Source organism: Gracilinanus agilis, chromosome 2, assembly GCF_016433145.1.
Source record: "Gracilinanus agilis isolate LMUSP501 chromosome 2, AgileGrace, whole genome shotgun sequence".
NCBI lineage: Eukaryota > Metazoa > Chordata > Mammalia > Didelphimorphia > Didelphidae > Gracilinanus > Gracilinanus agilis.
This window is the reverse complement of record NC_058131.1, coordinates 623,392,581-623,414,307: the sequence shown is the minus strand read 5'-3', so window position 1 is coordinate 623,414,307 and position 21,727 is coordinate 623,392,581. Positions and strand designations below refer to the sequence as shown.

Below are 21,727 nucleotides of genomic sequence, written 5' to 3'. Positions count from 1 at the left end.
ATTCCTCACATTCTCCATATTCATATTAGACCTTTCCCTTCCTAGTCCTTATTTTCTTCTATTGTTCCTGCTGCTTTGCTCTTTGGAACTGTCAATACCACCACTGTCAACAAATTACCCCTCATTCTGGATCTCATCCTCTCAAGCTTTCCATTTTCTTGTATTTACAAAAATCAGACTCTCTTGAAAGCTACGATGTCTCTGGTCACCAAAGCTGGTTGCTTCTTTTTTTTCTCATGTTCTTAGTAGGCTATGCCAGAGTTAGACTACAGCTTGCTTCCCACTGCTATTTCCAGGCCTTCTTACTGCTAATACTAAGTAATCTCTTCTCTCTTTAGGTTCACCCCATCTGTCCACATTATCTGGTTTGGATCTTTAGTGCTACAATCTACCTAGCTTCTGATTAGACTTATTTCTTAAGAATTGTAGTACCTGCCCGACAATCTTCTCTATCTTATTCCTTGCACTCATAGTATAGGTAATTCAATTAAAGGCCCCCGAAAACTCTGACTTTTCAGTTTATCAATCCCATCAACTTTCATAACCATCATGTTCACTCTAACTTAGGTACCCATGAGGTTTATCATAATTAGATGTCATCTGAAATTATGCTGCCTCTATTATCTTGAACTCTGAAGTTACCTTATCTGATTACAATTTACTGCTCTTCTATCTTTCCTTCTTCCTCAAGCTCCCTGAATCTATTCTTCATCCTCATAGTTAGCTCCAGTTTCTCTATTTCCCTCTATTCTACCAATCTGTCATCTTTGATTTGCTTTACTCCCAGCCTTGACCAGTTTTGTGATATTAACTAGGTCATCTATATACCCTTGGATTTCTTGCCTTCATCTTCAAATGCTGCTAATCCTTAACCATCCATATTCCCTGCTCAAACTTCCAGAGGAAGCCACATAACCAGGCTAACTGTATTATAGAATTTCAGGGATGGAAGGATCTCAGGAGTCATCTAATTCAACATATATCTGTATAAGAATACCCTCTCCAGCAGTGATGGCAAACCTATGGTAAGGGTGCTAAAGATGGCATGCAGAGCACTCTTTGTGGGCACTTGGCCACCCTCCCAATACCCCCAGAGTTTGTTACTAGAAAGGCAGAGGGATTTGGGTGGAGCTGTTCCCCTCCCTTATCTACCATGCCTGATGACATTTTTTCACATCCATTGCCCCTCTGCCCAGCAGTCCAATGGGAGTGCACAAGGGGTAAGGTGGGCAGCTCAGAGGTGGGAGAGCTAAGGGGAGTGGAGCACTCAGGCCACTCCCCTCCCCCTCTTTGCACTAGCTGAGGACATTTTTTTAATGAGATACATATTCTTTTTTTCTGCTTTCTTTAAAAAAATTTATTTTGAATATTTTCCCATAGTTACACATTTCATGTTCTTTCCCTCTCCCCCAAACTCCTCTTACTCCCCCCCCCTTAGCCAATGCACAGTTCCACTGGGTTTTACATGTATCATTGCTTAAGACCTAATTCCATATTCTTGATAGTTGGGCTAGAGTTATCGTTTAGTGTCTATATCCCCAATAATATCCCCATCAGCCCATGTGTTCAAGCAGTTGTTTTTCTTCCGTGTTTCTCCTCCCAAAGTCCTTCCTCTGAATGTGGCTAGTTTTCTTTCTCATAAGTCCCTCAGCCTTGCTCTGGATCCTTGCATTGCTGCTAGTAGAGAAGTCTGTTATGTTTGATTGTACCACAGTGTATCAGTTTCTGTGTACAATGTTCTCCTGGATCTGCTCCTTTCACTCTGCATCAATTCCTGGATGTCATTCCAGTTCACATGAAATTCTAAGGAGGTATTTTTAAATGTCAGTTGATTGCCTGACTTCATAGAATCACAGAATTTCAGAACTGGAAGGAATCCTAGTGATCATGTAGTCTAAGCCCCTCTTTTGTTGTGAAGAAAACAGGTTTTATTTTTCTTTTCCACAAGACAAAATCCACTTCTTTGAAATGGATAGAATTTATTGCTCCTAATTTTGCTTTCAGGTACAAGCAGAAGAAATCTAAAACTTTTTTCATATAACACTTCAGGTGCTTAGAGTCAGCTTTCACGTTCCTTCTTTGCTAAGCTTTCTCTTATTCATGCTAAATATCCCTAATTTTTTCCACTGATTTTCATGCAGCTTGATCCTGAGCACTTTTGCTAACCTGGATGGTGATACTCTATAAGTTATATAAATATCATCTCTAAGATGTAATGCCCATGACTGAACACAATATTCTAGATGATGATTGACCAGGACAGAGTGCAACTGGACTATCTTTCTAGCTGTGATCATTATGTTTCTCAACACTGCTTTTTTCTGGCTGCCATCTTTTTAAGATGAACCATCCTGTAGTCAATTCTCCTTTTTTTTTTATTTGTGATACTGATTATTTCAATTCAAGTACAGAATTTTACAATAGTCCTCATTGAATTTCATCCCACTCTATTTGGCACAATGCTCTAATCTTTTAGAATCCCAAACTTTGACCTTCATATGCATGTGAACCACCCCCTTACACCAGACAGGGGAGGGAGGAAGTGCTCCCTTTGGAATGCTGGGCAGATTGGTGGGTGATGTGAAATATGTTCCCAGGTGCATGCGGAGAGGGGAAAGGGAGCAGCCCTCTCATGTCCCATTGGTTTGCAACATGACTCTAACCTCTCCAGGTCTTCTTGAGTTCTGAATCTGTCATCCATTCTGTGAACTATCCATTCCAGCCTTCTAGTACCTACAAAAGTCAATAAGCATCTCATTTCTACTTTTATTCAAGAAAATAACAAATATGTTAAATAGCACAGATCTTCATATAATCTATTGGAGACCACATCCCAGATAAGCATTAAATGATTAGTGTCTAATCTTTGGATCTGGATAGTTCCAAATCTATTGAATTGCTCTATGATGTGGTATAAATCCCTACATCTTTTAAAAAAAACAAACAATATTATCGCCAGATGGTGTGACTAGTCACTTGCCTAGGTCTGTTCACTAAGAGGCATGGGTAGGTACGACACTCACCTTGCTAGTGGACTAGCCAAAAAGAAAAAAAAAAGATTGGCACCCTATCCCCAATCACAGGAAACTCTGGGGAAAAGTCTTTCCTACAACTCTACCTCTTATATGCAGCTTGACCATTCCTTTGGTTTAAGGGTCATGGTTGAAGTTAGTTCTCTAATGGGAATAATACCCTAAACCCAGTGAGAAACTCTTTCATGAATCTGATTTTTGTTTCTAAGTTCAGAGATATGACCATTCCTTAATAGTATAGAACAACAACACAAAACTTAAAAAGAAATGGATCTCTGCAAACTGCATATTAACTTAGAAAATCACAAATTAACATTATTTATATGACATTATATTTTAATTTCATTAAACCTTTCATGTTGGTCTGTTTTGGTACACATTCAGGAGTTTAGCCGGCCAATAGAAGGCCTGTAGCCAGAACCTTGACCCCTCTAGTATAGACAAACAGATACAGGAAGACTACTTAATATTTGGGACCAGGTCTGGTTTAGTTTTTACTTATTAAGCATAGAATTGTGTGAAGGAAATTATTTAGAGGACCTTGATCCCAAGAACAGAATTTAAGCTCTGGTGCCCCCTGGGATCAGCAGGAAATCCAGCTGTTAAGGTGGGGGATGACAACAAGGCAGAGAGAATGCCCCCTGAGTGGCCCTAGCAAAGGAGGAAAGGTCACCAGTTGGCCCATGGGCATGACATGTAAAAGTGAGTGGACTGAAGAAGATTTGAAAAACCCAGGGAGGAGAGCACCTCATTCTCTTTCTGGATTTCCATAATAGAGATAAGACAGCCAAGCTGCTGTTATGGTAGGAGATAGACCTTAACAAACCAAATGGAGAATCGTTCCTAATCTGGTTAATCTTTCCTTAAGGGAAATATATCTATATTTCCTCTCTCCCTCATCTCTCATTCTCTCATTTTATTAATAAATGCTCATTATTCTAGCTAGACCCCTTTGTTTCCTGACAGAATCAAGAACTGAGGAACAAAAATATAAATGAATTTAATTAAAGATTAGTCATTAATGGTTTTTAATGATATTGTCTTCTTTTTCTCTCTATTTCCTTTAAGTCCCCTGTCTGTCATAATATTTAAATTTCAAGCTGGTGGAGAATTAGGCCTCTTCTCTTTTGTTTCCTCCAATTGGTGGTTAAACTTAGATATTTCCATTTCTTTGCTTACTTCTATAGTAATGGAAGAGGAATCAGCAGAGAAAAGGCATTATAATAGCAGAAGAAACTTTCTTAAATGCTTTGCTAATGTTAGTGAAAAACTATATTTACAGCTTCCCTTGATCTAAAGTTTAACAACCCTGTCATAAAAGGAAATATATTTTGGCATTATCTATTCTTAATGCAACTCAATGTGTTTTTATAATCATCTCTTCCTTTTTGAGGTATTTGCTAGCCATCCTTATAATAAGATGTTCTAATTTTTAATGAACAATTAAAATAATTGATGTATAGTTTGAAAGATCCATTTATTATCTGTTTTGAGAACTGTTAAAACATTTGCCCTTCTCCCATCTTGCAGTACCTTTCCTATGCTCCAAATAAGACAATGAGGAAAAATATTTTAGAGTTCATTGGCAATAGTTCTATGAACACATATGCTAGTTCTTTCAATACCCTGAAATATAGTTAATTGAACTGGATGTCTCAGACTCCTCAAAGATTGGTGGATACTATTTTACTATCTCCATTCTTATCTTAGATTGTTCAGTCATTTTTCAGTCATGTCTAGCTCTTTGTGACCCCATTTGGGATTTTCTTAGCAAAGATCCTAGAATGGTCTGTCACTTCCTTCTCCAGTTCACTTTACAGATGAGGAACCTGAAGCAAATAGGGTTAAGTGACTTGACCAGAATTACACAGCTAAAGATGAGCCTTCTCATCCTCAGACTTGGCACTCTATCCACTGAGCCACCTAGCTGCCTCCAAGTCTTATCTTTGAAATTAACTCCCTATTAGTCATTTAAATGTTTTTCTTTCTGATCCAGAGATCATTCTCCTGTTCCCTTTTTATTTCCCTTCATTTCTCCCAAATAGGTAAAAACAAATGAAAAACTTCCTAACCCCCTATAACTTTTCTTGCCAGCCCCAGTTTCATCTGAATCTTAACATTCCTATGTATTCTTTCTTCATTACCTGCCCTTGTTTCCATTTTCTGTACATAATTAAAAAAAAAACAACAAACCTTGCCTTCCATCTTAGAGTCAATACTGGAAAGGATGGGATTTGTGCAAGGGGAATGGGACCAAAGGAGCCAGAGAAGACAGTTGCTGACAGTTGAGACCTGAGAGATTTCTGGGAATTTTTCTGAGGGAGAGGAGAGGAGAGGTCTTTCGGCAAAGAACTGGGAGTAGAGAGGAGGAGAACATCCTAGCTCAGATCCCGTCCTGAGGGCTTCCTGAGGATCTTTCTTTTGGAAATTGAAACCCTGATTCCCTGATCAAAGCCATTCCATCACATCTTACCTGGCAAGACTTCAACCATCAAGTCAGCTAAGTTTGGACTCCATTTTCGGAGCAATCTCTTAGTCTCCTTCACCCATTACCCAACTTTGCTGAGAGACCCCTTTCAGTCAAAACTTACAATTATAGAAAAGGATAGAAACAGAAAAATAGAAATAGAAGGAGAAGAAGCAGGAGAAGAAGCTTAGGAGTGGGAATCCCAAAGGTTCCCTCTTGACAGACCCCGTAGTAATGGCGGAGAGAGCATCCCCAAATCCCTCTGCCCTTCACCCCTTTCCCTAATCCCTGAATTGTAATAATAAAAGCCATTCATCAGTCAGATAGTGTTCCAGAGTGCCTGAGAGACAACAAGGGAGTGGGGAACCACAGCTTGGTCTGGCTGCCTCCATCTTGAAGCCAGACCACCCACTGTGAAATTAACTGATGGGGGGAGGTTTGTGTGAACTCTGTCCTTATTCAGGATTGGATTGGGGCACCACATACCTCCTCTTATAGGGAAGCCTTGCCCCCAGCTCCTGTGGGGTGGCAGGACCATCCAGGTCACCCTGTTTTGGGGTGACACTCTCTTAAAATCTCCCAGTATATATTTGGCCCCAGGAGAGTGTTGGAAGAGAGACTCACCACATAGACTTTCTCTATCTCCCTTCTATCAAATATCCTCTACTGGCCCTTGTTTAATTGTTATAATACTCTGTATTGGTTTTAAGGCAGAAGGGTGGTAAGGGCTAGGTAATGGGGGGTAAGTCACACAGCTAGGAAGTGTCTGAGGCCAGATTTTAACATAGGTCCTCCCTTCTCTAGACCTGGCCCTCAATCCACTGAGCCACCCAGCTGCCCCCTTCTGTATATGATTTTTAAGACATAGAGAATCTGAATTAATTTCAATTATTCTGTAACTTCTCTATGTATCTATGTCATTCTTTTCAAACAACTTTCTCTTCCCTTCCTCATCAGAATTGTTCCTCTTTGTGTTTTTGGAATCTCATTCTTGGTTACTGTCCTTCCCTTTTGATCTGGCACAGAATTTTCATCCATAGGATCTCACTTATTCTTTCCTTGAATATTTTTAAACCTTTTACCTAGGAATTTAAGGTAGATTACAAATTCTGCTGAGGATTTCACTCCTCTGTCATTGAATTTTGAATATGAAGTGGTTATTTGCTCCCAAAATTCCCAATAATTTCTATTCTAGTAATGAATTCCTTCATGGAGGACAGAGGAAAATGCAAAATGGAATTTCCCTTGGTTGGTTCCTCCACTTTTTGAAGGATGGAGAATCATAAACGATCTGTTTGATCATTAAGTCAAGAAATTATTAGCTTCTCTCTCTTTAGCAGAGAGAATTCTATCAAACATCCAGATATTTGAGGTCCCTCTAATTATTATTATAGCATGTTTCCATGCCAAGTTTCTGATACACTTTCTAAACTCATCTATTTCCTCTTTTTGTCTAATTGGTTTGTTGTATACTCCAAAAACAATATTGCTTTTCCCTCCATTGGTCTTTACCTAATGCTCACCATTCTTCTCTCCTGTAGATTACTGTATTTGCATGAATGAAAATATACAATTCTAGACTGCCTTTCCTTTTTCCTGACTTTTTTTTTCTAAATAAGGTCCATCATTCCAGAGCCATATCCAATTCAGGAATCTCACCTTACAGATCTAAATGATATATATGGGGTTAGATATGCCTCCTTGCATTAGGATTAGAAGTTCATTTTGGGGGCAGATAGGTGGCTCAGTGGACTAAGAGCCAGGCCTAGAGACCGGAGTTCTTGGTTTCACATCTGGTCTCAGACACTTCCTAGCTATGTGACCCTGGGCAAGTCATTTAACCCCCATTGCTTAGCCCTTACCATTCTTCTGCCTCAAAACCAATACACAGTATTGATTCTAAGATGGAAGATAAGGGTTTAAAAAAAAAAAAAAGAAGTTCATCTTGCTTGTCATTCACCTTTCATACATTTGCCTATAGAACTATGAGACCCTGGGCTTTATTACTATATTCATTCTTGGATTATTGTCTACTTTAGATTTTTAGATAAAATGCAGTATTTCTCTAAGTATCTGGTCTCAGACACTTACTAGCAGCATGACCTTGGACAAGTCACTTAACCCTGTTTACTTTCTTTTCTTCACCTGTAAAATGAACTGGAGAAGGAAATAGCAAACTACTTAAGTATTTTTGCCAAGAAAATTCCAAATGGGGTCATAAAGAGCTAGATATGACTGAAACGACTGAACAACAATAAAAATTTCTTTAAAAGGACTCCAATGTGAAAACAAAGAAAAAGAATCTGAGGAGGTAGAGAATGCCTGACCTATGTCAAGAAGGTAGAGAGTTAAAGGAGTGTCACACAGAGGGAAAAGGGAAAAAATACCCCTGAATACTTTGAGCTAAGGATAGATATGACGTGACTGTCTCTTGTGAACTACTCTGTGTAGCTAGTCCTATTATTCTTTCTACATTAAAGCTACTCCCTATGGTATCAGGCTTGGCAAATATACAGACAGTTTTATTCTTTTCTTTTCAGTTTAAAGTCCTTTTGATTAGATGCACAAAATTTCGGGCAAAAATGCACTTCTAGCAGCCCTTGTTGAGGACGCATCATCTCTGACCAGAAACCTGTCATGTCTCTGTTTTTGAACAATGGTCCAGAAATCCAAATCCTGTTTTCTAGCACTATCTTCCTAACTTTCTTTGCATTTCCCAAATATGCCTTTCTTTTCTGAATCCATTGCCTTTGATTTGAATGTGATAAAAAAAATTAAAATTACCTACCACCTTTGCCCTCAAGATCACTGGTCTCTTACCTAAGCCTTTGTAATATTCAGCAAAGCTTTCTGAGTCCCTTCTGTTGGTATCATTTAGGTCTAAACAAATGATCACAAGTAGGTGGTAGGCATTTAGCCTTTGGGTGTTTTCTGTCATGTCAAGAATACAAACTAGAGGAAGACTTTTCTGTTGCTTCTCTATTCGCTATGCTTACCAGAAGAACAAAGAATTGACTCAGTACCCTTAGCCAAGAACAGCCAACCACCTCTGCTTGTCCCCTTTTTCTAGATGACCTCTAGATTGACCTTTTCTGGATGATCTCTCACCTGAGAGTAACTGAGGACTTGCATGATCATTTTTTGGAGAACAAGCAACGCATTCTCTTCAGGGCATCCAGTTTCCTCCTCAAGAGGAAAAGCTTCATCAGCAATTTTGCTCAGCTAATAGTGTTCAGTGGTCCTCCTCTTTCTTCCTTTTTGTGTCTGCATGACATCCATCTAACCGAGGACATCCTGATGTAGATACGAATTTCCCTCTGTCTCTGCAAATATTTTTTCTTTGTTTTTATATCTAAGCCTTTTTTGAGAGCTTCTCCTTCTCCTAGATTATTTGCTAAGGGAAAAGACAGTCCTCAGATCCCTTTACTTTCTCTTCAGGGAATGTCATTGTCTTGCGCCTTAAGTATAAAAATCATTCACTTATCCATGGCAAAAGTATAAACATCATGTTTTCCAAACAGCTTACTATACAGTTCCTCCTGTACTCCATACCTGCTAGAAGTGAGATCTTCAATATTTGTCCTTACTTGTAGCTCCACTTGATGTGGGCTGGCATATATATATATGAAGCCTTGTAATAGTAAAGTTGGAAGGGACCTTAGAGATCATCTATTCCAATCTTCTAATTGCCTAGAATAGGAAACTATTGCTCAGAGGAGATTCAACTTCCTCTAGATAACACATATGGTAAACGGCAAAGCCAGAATTTGAATCTAAATCCTCTAACTCCATATCCAGAAATAAAAATTCTTTGTAATATTTTTTTAAACCCTTGCCTTCTATTACATATCAGTTCTAAGACAGAAGTGTGGCCAGGGCTGGGCAATCAAGGTTAAGTGACTTGTCCGGGCTCACACAGCTAGGAAGTATCTGGGGTCAAATTTCAACCCAGGTCCTTCCGATTCCAGCTCTTGGTGCTCTATCCACTTGTGTTACCTAGTTGGCCCTTTGTAGTTTTAAAATATTATGCAAGTAGCTTTTATTGTTATTGTTATTATTCTGCAGTCAGCTGACAAGCATTTATTAAATGCTTATTATGGTCTGGTGATACTTTTGGGAATTCTGATGCCTAAAAATCCCTATTGCTTACATTCCTGCCAGATTTCTTGGACAAATGATTATGTTTCTGTGCCCTCCCTCAGGTACTGGAAACTCTATCATGGTTTGTAGTCTCCCGGCCCTGATTCACCAAGGCCTTGCTTACTCTTTTCTTCAGGTCCTGTAGTTGCTGGTGTTGTGGGGATCACAATGCCCAGGTACTGCCTGTTTGGAGATACTGTGAACATGGCATCCAGGATGGAAAGCAACAGCCTCCGTGAGTATCCTTTATATCTGGCTTCTAAGTCTGATACCCTTTCAGGTCTTTGATCTTTAAAAAGAAATTATTTTTAGAAGACCCATTTGCATTTTTGTCTCCTTTTCCACCAGAGAAATAAAGAAGGTCACACTATCCTTATCAAATATCACTGATCAAATGGCTTTCCAGATATCCTATTGTGCTAAACGCTTTTATCCATTGGTCTCTTCCTTCAGAGAGTTTACATTCTAAAGAAACAACAAAGTTATCATGCTGGCACACAATAAAAGGAAGAATGAAAAGTTTTCGAAAACGAGGGGTATGGACTAGATCTCTGAGGTCTCTTTCAGATAGAACATTCTAGGATTCTAGTCTTCCATTAGAGAAAACTCCAAGGAACAATAAATCATTTTATTCTATTGAGATTTAGTAAATTAAAATGGCTCTGAATGAGTGATTAATTTATGAACTGGAAAAGAGAAAGATTTTTTTTTTTTTAGAAATTTGACATGTACAGAATTTAGGTTTAATATATATATTTGTCAGGATACTGTCTCTCAAAGTTAAAAAAAAGTTTTGTTTTTTAAACTGAGTTTCTCTCTATAGGTCAAAAGGAATCCAGACCTTTATAGCTAAAAGAGATCTTACAGGATATAGTCCAACCCTATCATTATATAGAGGACAAAACAGGTTAGGAGAGAAGGGTTATATAATTAGTGGTAGAGTTAGGATCAGAACCCCTAACTCCTTTTTATTTTATTGCTTTTCCCACATGAAAACAAATCTCCACCCCTTCCCCATGACCTCATTGGAGGTTTTACCCAACCAAATCCAAACCCCCCGATTCTGACCTACCTCCTTCCCTTGTAAGTAAAGGTTTGCAGAATAGCTTCTCAGTGTGTATACAACATATTGACGACTCAGAAGTAGCTCATTTGTACTTCTAGTTACCGGAGATAATCATGACTAAAACATGCTTACTTTGGCACAGTAGCTGGTCAGCCTTTCTTCCTATTGAAATCTGAGGAGGCTCATTAATTTCCATTCTGAAAAAGATACCCATTTGCTTTGCCACTACGGCCCTTCTCTTTCTGTATTGACCAGATGAGGAACAGGCAGGTTCCAGCTAGCGGTCAAAGGGCTCTGGCCAAAAGTTCTGCCTTGGTCAGGGATGTTGTGTGGTCATTTTTTTTTTAACCCTTACTTTCTGTCTTAGTGTCAGTACTAAATATTGGTTCCAAGGCAGAAAAGCAGTAAGGGCTAGCTAAGCAATTGGGATTAAGTGACTGATCTAGAGTCATACAGCTAGGGAGTATCCAAGGCCAGATTGGAACAATACTTCCTGTCTCTGGACTTGGTACTCTAACCACGGAGCCACCCAGCTGCCCCATGATTTGCTTTGTCAAAGGCTAAATCAATCTGAGATTCCAGACAATATGGTTTGTCCTCTCTGAAGCAGACCTCATTCGGGGAAAAGTCAGTACCACGGCAATAGCTGGGCTCCTTTTCTGTTACAGCTCTTCGGATTCATGTTTCTCAGACCACTGCCAGTGCCCTGAGATCAGTAGGAGGGTATGACCTGCAAGAACGAGGTTCCATTAAAGTAAAGGTAATGTTGGAGGCCACCAACCTGGTTCATCTTTGTAATGTGGCTTTTTAGAGACCAAAACTAAATCTTTGCTCTAACATATGTAGACTTATTGATTGTCTCTTCCCCTCCATTATCTTCCTTCAGCACCAGGGAGGGGGTGCTTTCATAGGCTGAATTAATAATAAGATCAGGATTAGGAATTTCTATATTAAAACTTGTCTGTAGTTTGACATGGGGGGGTCAATATGGGAGAACTTGAGAAGCGCTAGAGAGAGTTTCCTCTCCCCACTAGCCCAATACAAGGAAATTCCATCCTTATGAGGCCATTATTTTAGGTTCATCATTTTACTCTTTTTTGGAAATAGATCTGAGGAAGGTAGAATAGGAAGTCGCTAACACCACAACGTGAATAAGATTACCCAATCACCATCTTCCAATAATAGAATATTTGGGAGAATAGCAAGGGAGTGAGGTAGGATGGAGAGCTCAAAGGTCTTTTTTTTAAGCCAATTAATTAAAAAAACCAAACTCTTACCTTCTGCCTTAGAATGGCTATTAAGTATACATTCCATCCATTCTAAGGCAGCAGAGCATTGAGGGCTAGACAACTGGTGTTACATGGCTTGCCTAGGGTCATACAGCTAAGGAATGTCTTAGTTCAGATTTGAATCCAGGACTTCTCATCTCTAGACCTGGTTCTCTTTCCCCTGAGGCACCTAGCCTAGCTGCCCCTCCAATTAATTTCAGGAGGTAGTTATCAAAGGTCCTCCTCCCCCTTTAAAATTCTAATAGCGAGGTTTTCTTTTTTAAATAACACCAGTACCATATTCGGTGCTTTACAGTTTGTAGGGCAATATTCTTTATCTAACTTGATTTTTTGAACAGCCCTGTGAGGTAGGTACCACAGGCATTTCTATATTCATTTACCTAATGAGGAGATAAAAACTCAAAATGGTTAAATAATATGTCATATAACTAATATCCAAGGTAGAATTTGAACCCATGCTTTCTGTACTTTGTCTACTAGGTTTTGCATGTGCTCTGTGCAATTGGGATTTCAAACAAAATTGGGAAAAGGAGGATAGAGAGATGGGATGAAGGGGAAGAGACTCACTACCTCAAATCACTATCCTTAAGGCAAAGTTTCTTAAACTGGTGACCACAGATGGTTTTAAGAGAGAGCCATGAAGTTGGATGGGGAAAAAATTAAATTTTTATTTTTTACTAAAATTTAACTTTTCTCTCATTTAAAGATACAATATGCTCTTATCCCCTTTCAAATGACTAAATGTCTTTGAAAATATACAATCTTGATATCAGAAGACTTGAATCTGAGGTCGAGTTTTGACATTTCCCAGCTGTTTGACCTCAGACACAGGGCTATTGAATCATGTAATTGCCATCCATAGGGTTATGGTGAGGAAAATATTCTGTAAATTCTATAAAGTGCTTCAAATGTGACTTTTATAATTATAGTTATTGTTATTATTATCTATGGTGCCTACAAAAACCTACAGTAATGATAATAATTGCTGGCATTTAGCTCTTTAAGGTCTGCAAAGTGCTGTCCATATGTTCTCATTTGTTCCTCACAACAACCCTATGAGGTAGGTGCTATTGTTATTCCCATTTTACAAATAAGGAAACTAAATAGAAGGCAGATTAAGTGATTTGTCCCATGTTACACAGCTGTCTGTGTAAGAGACTGAGGCAGGATTTAAACTAGTCTCCCTGACTCCAAGTCCTGTATTTACATCCACTGTGTCAGCTTCCTTAAAGAGATGCCACGTGCCCCCCTCCCCAACCATGAGGCATTAGAACTTAAGAAGCTCATGGACTGGAGCTCCCACAACTGTCTGACTCATTGAACTTATGGATGTTATAACCAAGCTTCTAACAATTGGTTTTCACAGGGCAAGGGAGAACAAACTACCTATTGGCTAAAAGGAAAAGTTGGACTTGCCATTTCCCTGCCAGAGTTCATTGAAGAGAATGAACACCAGGAACCTTTACAAGTAAGTCTCTGTCCTTTTTCAGGATCCAGGTATGTCTCTCTTTATAGAGATCAAAAAGAAGAAAGAGACTGGCATTTATTGAGCAAGGGCTTTCCATTTTTTTGTGTGTCCTGATCCTTTGGAAAGTCTGATGAAGCTTCTGGTGCCCTTCTCAGAAGGACATTGTTATGTAAATAAATGTCTTAACTTCACTTAGACATAGTAAAAAAATAAAATATTTAATTGTTCCCCATCCAGGTTCATGGCTTTCTCTTGAATCTACCTGTGGCCACCAGGGTTAAGCAGCCTTCCTTTAGGGTAGGGATTTGAAATAGTTAGTTCCTCCCCCTTTATCCCATCTGTCTAGCCTCCTTTTCTCACCTCTGTTTGAGATCCCAGTTGCACAGAGAACATGCAAAGAACTCATTTAAATTGGGGCATGTGGTACAGAAAGTTACAAGTGTTTTTCTTTGGGGACAAGAGGAAGGCTTGGGTTCTACACCCCACATGTTTTCAATCCCTCCCTGCCATTCAGCCTCCTCAGCTGCCAGATGTTTCCAGTTCATTAGCTCAAGAATTACACTGATTAGTAATCCAGTACTGGAGGAGGAGAAAGGGAGAGAACGGAATAAGTTTTATCCATGGAATCTTCTGCCTGTCTTTTCTTGATAAACAGAAAAGTATTTGAATAATAATTATACCCCTTGTCTTCATGGATGCTTCTCTCCTTAAACCCACATTTATTTTTCTTATCTGTCCATCAGTTCTCAAAGAAGCAGAAGTCTAAGAGCTTCAATTCCCTATTCAGAAAACTCCCCTACATGTTCAGAGGCCCCCAAACTACTGATGGGTATGTTTTCATCTGAAACCTAAGGGGTAGAAAACTAGTGCAAAATTGAGAAGATTAATAGCCAATAAATGAAAATATTTATTAAGAACCTCCTCCTGTCTTGATCATTGATCTAAATCAATCAACTAACTAGTGTTTATTGAGCATTTACTAGGTGCTAAGCTTTGGGGAATATAGGCAAAAAGAACTCAACAATACCTATTACTTCCTACATTATTAAAATGTAAATGTAGAAGCAGTTAGGTAGCACAGTAGATCGAATGCCAGGCCTATAGTCAGAAGGTCCTGGGTTCAAATCAAAAATTAAGCCTGACTGCCTACTCCTTGCAGCTATTATATAATCGATACTAAGACAAAGGGTAATCGGTTTGGTTTGGTTTTTAATGTAAATGCAAAGAGGAAAAAATTCAAATAATACAAAGTCATTAAATGAAAGATAATTTGAGAGGAAAGGCATTAGAAATGGAGGGGATCATGTAAGACTTCAAATAGAAGATGATGCGTGAGTCCTATCTTGAAGAAAGGGAGGAATTCTGTGAGGCAGAAGTGGAGAAGGGACACATTCCAGGCATGGGAAACAGCTAGTAAAAAGAGCTAGAGATGGGAGATAGAATGTCCTGCATGATGAATAGAGAAAAATCCTATTTGATTGGATAGTAGAATGTATGAAGACTAATGAACAATGAGACTGGAAAGATGGATTGGGACCAGATTAAAAAGTGAATATTTTATTCTAGAGGCAATAAGGAACAACTGTAGTTTATTTACTGAGCAGGGGACTGACATGGTAATATTTCACTCTCCAAAATTAATTTTCTGTGTTCTCACTTTCTTGCTTAGCTTTTTCTATTCAAAGGACAAAGAAAATACTCATTTCCTACAATCCTACATGGATTTAAAAATTCATTCCTAGAAGAATCCACCTCCCCTGCCCCAGCATCACTAGAATCACCTGGAGTAATTACCTTTTGACGCTATGAATATTTTTTCTCTTTATTATAAGGAATAATATTCTATGCCATGTTCCATCTAGCCATGTGTGCAACAGATTTATTAAACTATGGAGTTTTTATTTTCTATTCATTGTCTACAGCTCCCTTGCTCCCACCTCTCCCCAAACATTTTACATTTCATTGCTCCTGAATGTGACTGGAATACTGCAATTGGGAGAACTAGCTTTTGCTTCTAAGCCCTATGGGTCTCAGGTACTAGTACCAAGCATGACTGAAAAGCCCTTAACTCTTCTGGGCACAGAGCCAGACTTGGGGAGAAATTTTTGAGCTTATATACAAGGAAATGTATTAAACAAGTGATAATGAGTATATTCTTAGTCCCAACTTTTACAAAAAGGTTCACTGGGATCCTTTGGTTATTTTATATCCTATGGATTTGAAGTTGATTTTAGTATTTTCAAAGGGATAGTGAAACTAAAACAACAGTGTAAAAAAAATCTACCTCCTGTGAAGTTTCTGGAATTTCTTTTTAGTAGTGCCTTTCTGTTTGTTTTGAAGGCAGGGGGGATGGGTTATCTGGTACAAACCTCTAGTTCTGTATAGTAAACATTTTAATAAATATTTAATCACATGCTCTCTTTCTCTTTCTTTCATTATATCATATTACCAACACTATGCTTGACATCTCTACCTGGAAGACCATCTTGGGCATCTTAAGTTCAATATTTCAAAGATAAAATTCATTCTTTCTACAAACTTTCACTCCTCTTTACCATTTCTGTGGAAGGTACCACCAAGTTTCAGTGGGAAAAATGCTAAAAGTCTCAGTATCTAAATTTGAATCTGGCCCCCATACTTCTGTGACCTGTGTATCTCTAGGGAAATTGCTTATCTTTTGGGGGTATTATTTTTTCATTTTCTAAACTAAAGAGTAGAACCTTTAAGGTTCCCTTCCAGTTCTACTAAACAGCAACTCTTACCTTCTGCCTTAGAAGGTACACCAAGTATACGCTCCAAGACCAAAGACTGGTAAGGGCTAGGCAATTGGGGTTAAGTGCCTTGCTCAGGATCATACAATAAGGAAGTATCTGAGACCAAATTTGAACCCAAAACCTAGGTCTGGCTTTCTATTCAGTGAGTCATCTAGCTTCCCCCCAACTCTATTTTGTTGATCCATCCAGTCACCCAGTTTCATCACCTCAGAGTTATCATCCACTATTTCTTCTTCCTCATCTCCTGTGCCTAATCAGTTGTGAGGTCTTATTACTTCTATCTCTACAACTTCTCTTCCCTCTGTTTCTTTCTGTTCAGATAGGCACCTCTTTGGTTCATGTCCTGGCCTAAATCACCTCTCTCACCTGGCCTATTGGGATAGCCTCCTAGTTGCTCTTCCAGCTTCCAAACTCTCCTTTCTCCAATTCATCATTCATAGGATTGCCAAATGGATCTTCTAAGAATAGCTTTAACCATGTTGATCCCTTGTTGGCAAGGCCAAAGGCCACCTATTGACTCTAGAGTAGAATACAAGCTCCTTTGTTTAGAATTTAGGATCCTGCATAGTTTGGTTCCAGATTTTTTTTTCCTCCAGACTGATTTCTCATTCCCACCTCCCACCCCCATCCCATACTTCTTTCCAGTCAAAATTGGTTACTTGTAAATCCTGTACCTGACATTTCCCATTTCTTCAATGTAAAGTTATCTAAGGGTGAACAACATGGGCTATTTCCCATTCTTAGAATCCTTTCCTTCATCTATACCTCTTGGAATCCCTCATTCCCTTCAAGACTTAGCTCAGATACCATCTGTTACATGAGGTTTTTTCTGATACTTCCAGTTAGCTCTGATACATCCTTTCGATAGTGCTCTTACTCTCCTCCAGGAGAACATATTCCATTATCTGTAGTTTGCATTTATTTATTTTAGGTTGGATACATATATAATATAACAATCATGTAAAGGTCAAGGACTGTGTTGTCTATGCCTCTGTAGACCCAGTGCCTTGCGTATAATAAGTACTTAAACATTTCTTGAATGAATTAAGTGAATGAATCTCAGGTTTCTATGACAATTCTGCTTTTTTACTCTGTGGCCTATAGAAGAGAATCCATGGGTTATTGTTAATAACCTTCTCTTTATCATTGTTCCAGGAGCTTCTCCTTACCAGAGATCCTTAAGAAAAGAAAACAGAAGTCACCTAGAAAAGCTTGGAAGGAAACAACTATAAGAAAATGCCTTCTCTTTTGGATCAGTCCATTGAGAGAGCAGTTCCACCCAGGAGATGTGTCCTCCAACCTCAACCCCCACCCAGTTTCTCTCACTCTGCTTCAAAACAATAGATACTCAGAACTGGTAGGATGATTGTCTTGAGCTTCATTGCTTTCAGGAACTAAAGGAGGCAAAACCTGTACCTGATAACCTTTAGGAATGTCTGTCCAATCTTGGTCCATTTTTTTGCTTAGGAAACAGTGGTGAGGTGAGTAGAGCATTAGACTAGGAAATAGTAAATTTAGGCTCAAATCTCAATCCTGTTCTAACCATCTCTGTGACCTTAAGTAAATCACTCCCTTTCTCTAGGTCTCACTTTGCTAAATTGTAAAATAATAGAGCATTTGATCTCTAGAGTGTCTTTTCAGTTCTAATATTCTGTGATTCTGCCATTTCAAAACTCGCAAGGACAAGAGCGTATATGAAAAAAATTAAACCAAATAATTCAAATGATATACATACAGAGGTATATTTATTTACAACATAATATACATGTATATAGGTATATTTGTGTGAAATGGAAAAAACTCTGGTTTGGGAGCTAGGGGATGTGGGTTTGAATTCTGGTTCTACTGCCTGTTACCACTGTGATCTTAGACAAATCATTTCTCTTCTTTGGGACTCAGCTTCCTCACCTGTAAAATGATGGGACTGGATTAGATGCCTTCTTAGGTCCTTGCCAGTTCTAAACCTATGAGGCTATGATCCTGTGTCTGTATATACAAAGTATACAGCAAGACAATTTCTAAATAATAATATAGCTAATAAGCAAGATTTCAGCTGTTCAGTAAAGCAATATTCCTTAGTCATTGTGGTACCTTTAATTCCTTAGCAGCAATTTCTAGGCTAAAGCAGCTGGTGCTTGTGTGGTTTTCTCCCATTGGATACAATGGGAAAGGTCAGAGGAGTATATAGCCTGGTGGCAAATGAAGAGATGATTAAACTGGGCCCCCTCCTTAAATGCAGGTTCTGGGAAGAACTCTCCACCCTTCAATCAGAGAGAAGGTTCTAAGGGCAAAGGGTACTGATGCGATGATATGGTATGAGTTCCACCATCCAGGGATGAATTAGAACATGCATATTAAAATGCAGGAGGGCAGAAAAGAGAAGGGAGTAAATCAGAAGAGAGGACTGATTCGCTTTAAACTTTTAAAAATAAGATTTTCTATCCAGCACTAACTTATTGTAAAATAGGTTTTGTCAGTGTGTGTGAGACAGTAGGAGACTTCCCAGATCTCTTAGCTATTTCAAGGTTTAGAAATATTTTCCATTCCAGTGAAACTCTGGGGGGTTGAAGACAAACAATCCCCACCTCATTTCCCCTTAACCTCTCAGAGCTCATCATTCCCACAGAAGGTAAGCTTGGGGAAAAGGATTTATATCTGGACACTCAATTACCATCAGGAGCAGATCTTCCCCTATTGAGGTGCCACTATCTATGTCAGAATTGGGGAAAACTATTATGTCTACTCTGTAGAGGCTATTCCCCATTCCTTTTCATACTTTCTTTTTTCCACTCCTAGATTCAGGGGTAGTAGTCCCCCAAACTCTTCCTCTTTCTGATTACCCCTCTTCTCCCTGCCCCTCCAGTGATCTATAATACTTTCATTTTCAACAGACCAAGGCTAATGAATATCTCTTGCCAGATATTTCCATTCCTTTGGCTTATGAATGACAGTGAACCAAATCTGGAGGAGGGAGGGAGAAGGAAAGGTGGGGAGTCTCCTCTTGCTCAGATGAGAGTGTGGGAAACTCTGGTTAGATTCTCTGGATGAAAGTCATAGTCTAGGAGTGCTACAAATCCTCAAATGCTTCTAAGAGCATTAAGTTCAGGGGTTCTTAAAATTGTTTCTCTTATGGATCCCTTTGACATTTGGTAAAGCCTATGAATCCCCTTTTCAAAATAAGGTTTTTAAATGCATAAAATAAACTACGTAGGTTTACCACTTAGATTGAAATGCAGTTATCAAAATAGTTTCAAAAAACAAATTCCTGGACCTCCTGAAACCTCCTGAAATTCATGGAAAAGAGATCAGTGGACCCCAGGTTAAGAACCCCTGATCTAGTCTAATTTCCTCATATTACAAATGGAGAAATTAAAGCCTGACTAGAGAGAGAAACTGACTGCAATCACCCAGCTAGTTCACTAAGTCTGAGGCAAAACTTCAAGGTTTGGAGGTACTATGTATATTTTATAAAGATTTAGAGCCTCAGGAGTAGAGCTAACCATTGAGTGCTTAGTATCTTCCACATCTGAGACTTGGAAGGGTCAAGGTCTAGTCCAGGAGTCGGCAACGTATGACTCTTGAGCCATATCTGGCTCTTTTGAGGGCCAGATGTGGCTCTTTCTGCAGGAGCCATAAAGTCCATTTTTTTTTCAGGCACTGTTACAGGAGCGTACACTGTGAGCACTGTACGGCTCTCACGAAATTACATTTTAAAAAATGTGGCGATTATGGCTCTTACGACCAAAAAGGTTGCCGACCCCTGGACTAGTGTATTACTGAACATGAATCCTCTTTACAGCTTCCCGAACAAACTGTCATTTAACCTCAGCCTGAAAACCTTAAGTGAAGGGGAACCTTCCAAAGCAGTCCATTCTATTTTTGATAGGTCTAATGCTTTTCTATAATTTCTACTCATTACTGCTAGTTTTGTTATCTGGGATCAAACCAGATGAGTCTAATCCCTTTTACATGGAACAATCCTTATAACACATGGATGGCCCTAAATCTTCTCTTTTCCAGATTAACCATTCCCAGTTCCCTTCTCTGATGCTATTTCAGAAGTGGTCACGAACTCTTTCGCCTTTCTGATTAAAAACTTATGGATCTGCTCTGGCTTATCTAGATCTATTCTTAAACAATCCACCCAGCTGAATTACAGTACTCCCACTAGATTGGAGTGGGGAGTTATGTTAATCCAATCAGTTTGTCTGGAGCTAAATAATCTACTAACAGTCCTTTAATTCCTCATCTAGCCTTTTTCTTTTCTTTTTTTTTTTTTTTGAACATTTATTATCTAGCCTTTTTCTAAATATCTCATTCAATACATCCTTGTATCCGCCCCAAATAGCTTTGTTGTTTCTGTTCAGTCATTTCAGACTCTTTGTGGCCTCATTAGCAGTTTTCTCAGCAAAGGTGCAGGAGTGAATGGTTTGCCATTTCCTTCTCCAGCTCATTTTACAGGTGAGGAAACTGAGACAAATAGGATTAAGTGTCTTGCTCAGGGTCACACAGATAGTAAGTGTCTGAGGTCCTATTTGAACTTACATCTTCCTGACTCCAGGCCTGATGCTCTTATCCACTGTTTACAACTATCTAAATTCTTTATATGAACAACTAACTAGTCCCTTTATATTCTTATGTCCTAGTGATTGCAGCCTATTTTAGAGTGAGGTTCCCTAACACTCCTAAGAATCCCTCCTGAAAACATCTATAATCCACCTGCCCACAGCTAGCTATTTTCTACCATCAAGGGAAGAGAATTATAGCATTGAAAGGGCATCAAGTCCAACAGTCTCACTTTACAGATGAGGAAATAGAGAATTTCAGCAATTTGCCCAGGGTCACACAGCAAGTGAGTGACCGAAGCTGACTTTGAACCCATATCTTCATAATTTCAGCTGAAGTCTATCCACAATACTGCATTATCTCTAACTGCTCTGCTGAGTCGCTTCTAACTCACTTAAGTTCTGATTACCCCAGAATACATAAAAAGGTAACAAAATCTAAATAGTACCAACCCTGTATAAAATAAAATACCAAACAGTAGAGATGAAAGTGAAGAACTCAGTTATGTTGTTGAATATCTTTGAAAACTAGAGCAAGTCATGTTATCTCTTTGGCTCCCTGTTTTTTCCTCTGGGAATGAAAAGGCTAGGCTAAATGATCTCTAAAGTACTTTCTAAGTCGAAAAAACTCCTTTTAAATTTATCCTCTTCCATCTAGCTTAGTCTATCCTAGTCAGTCTATCAGGGCCTACCTTAGGCCAGGTACTAATAATGTAAGGTGCTTGCTGGGTATGTAAAGGCAAAAAGGAAACATACCTGTCTCAAGAGTACTGATGTTGCAGGTACACATATAAGTATATACAAAATGAATATAATTTTGGTGACAGCAGAAATAGCAACTGGATAATCAAGAAAGGCCTCCTGTATGAGGAGCCTGACTATTCCGACCTCTGTTAATGTATATTATATCATAAAAAAATAATATA

At 38.9% G+C, this 21,727-nt stretch overlaps 1 protein-coding gene across 1 annotated transcript in view; it reads left to right on the top strand.

Annotated features, from left to right (window-relative positions):
* Nucleotides 1-13,434, top strand: part of LOC123236275 (guanylate cyclase 2G-like) — a 75,197-nt gene extending 61,763 nt beyond the window's left edge. The window contains exons 19-21 of the mRNA XM_044662575.1: nt 9,776-9,874; nt 11,374-11,448; nt 13,361-13,434. Coding sequence (XP_044518510.1) covers nt 9,776-9,874; nt 11,374-11,448; nt 13,361-13,434 — 248 coding nt within the window. The remainder of the gene's footprint in view (nt 1-9,775; nt 9,875-11,373; nt 11,449-13,360) is intronic.
* The last annotated feature ends 8,293 nt before the right edge of the window (nt 13,435-21,727 follow it).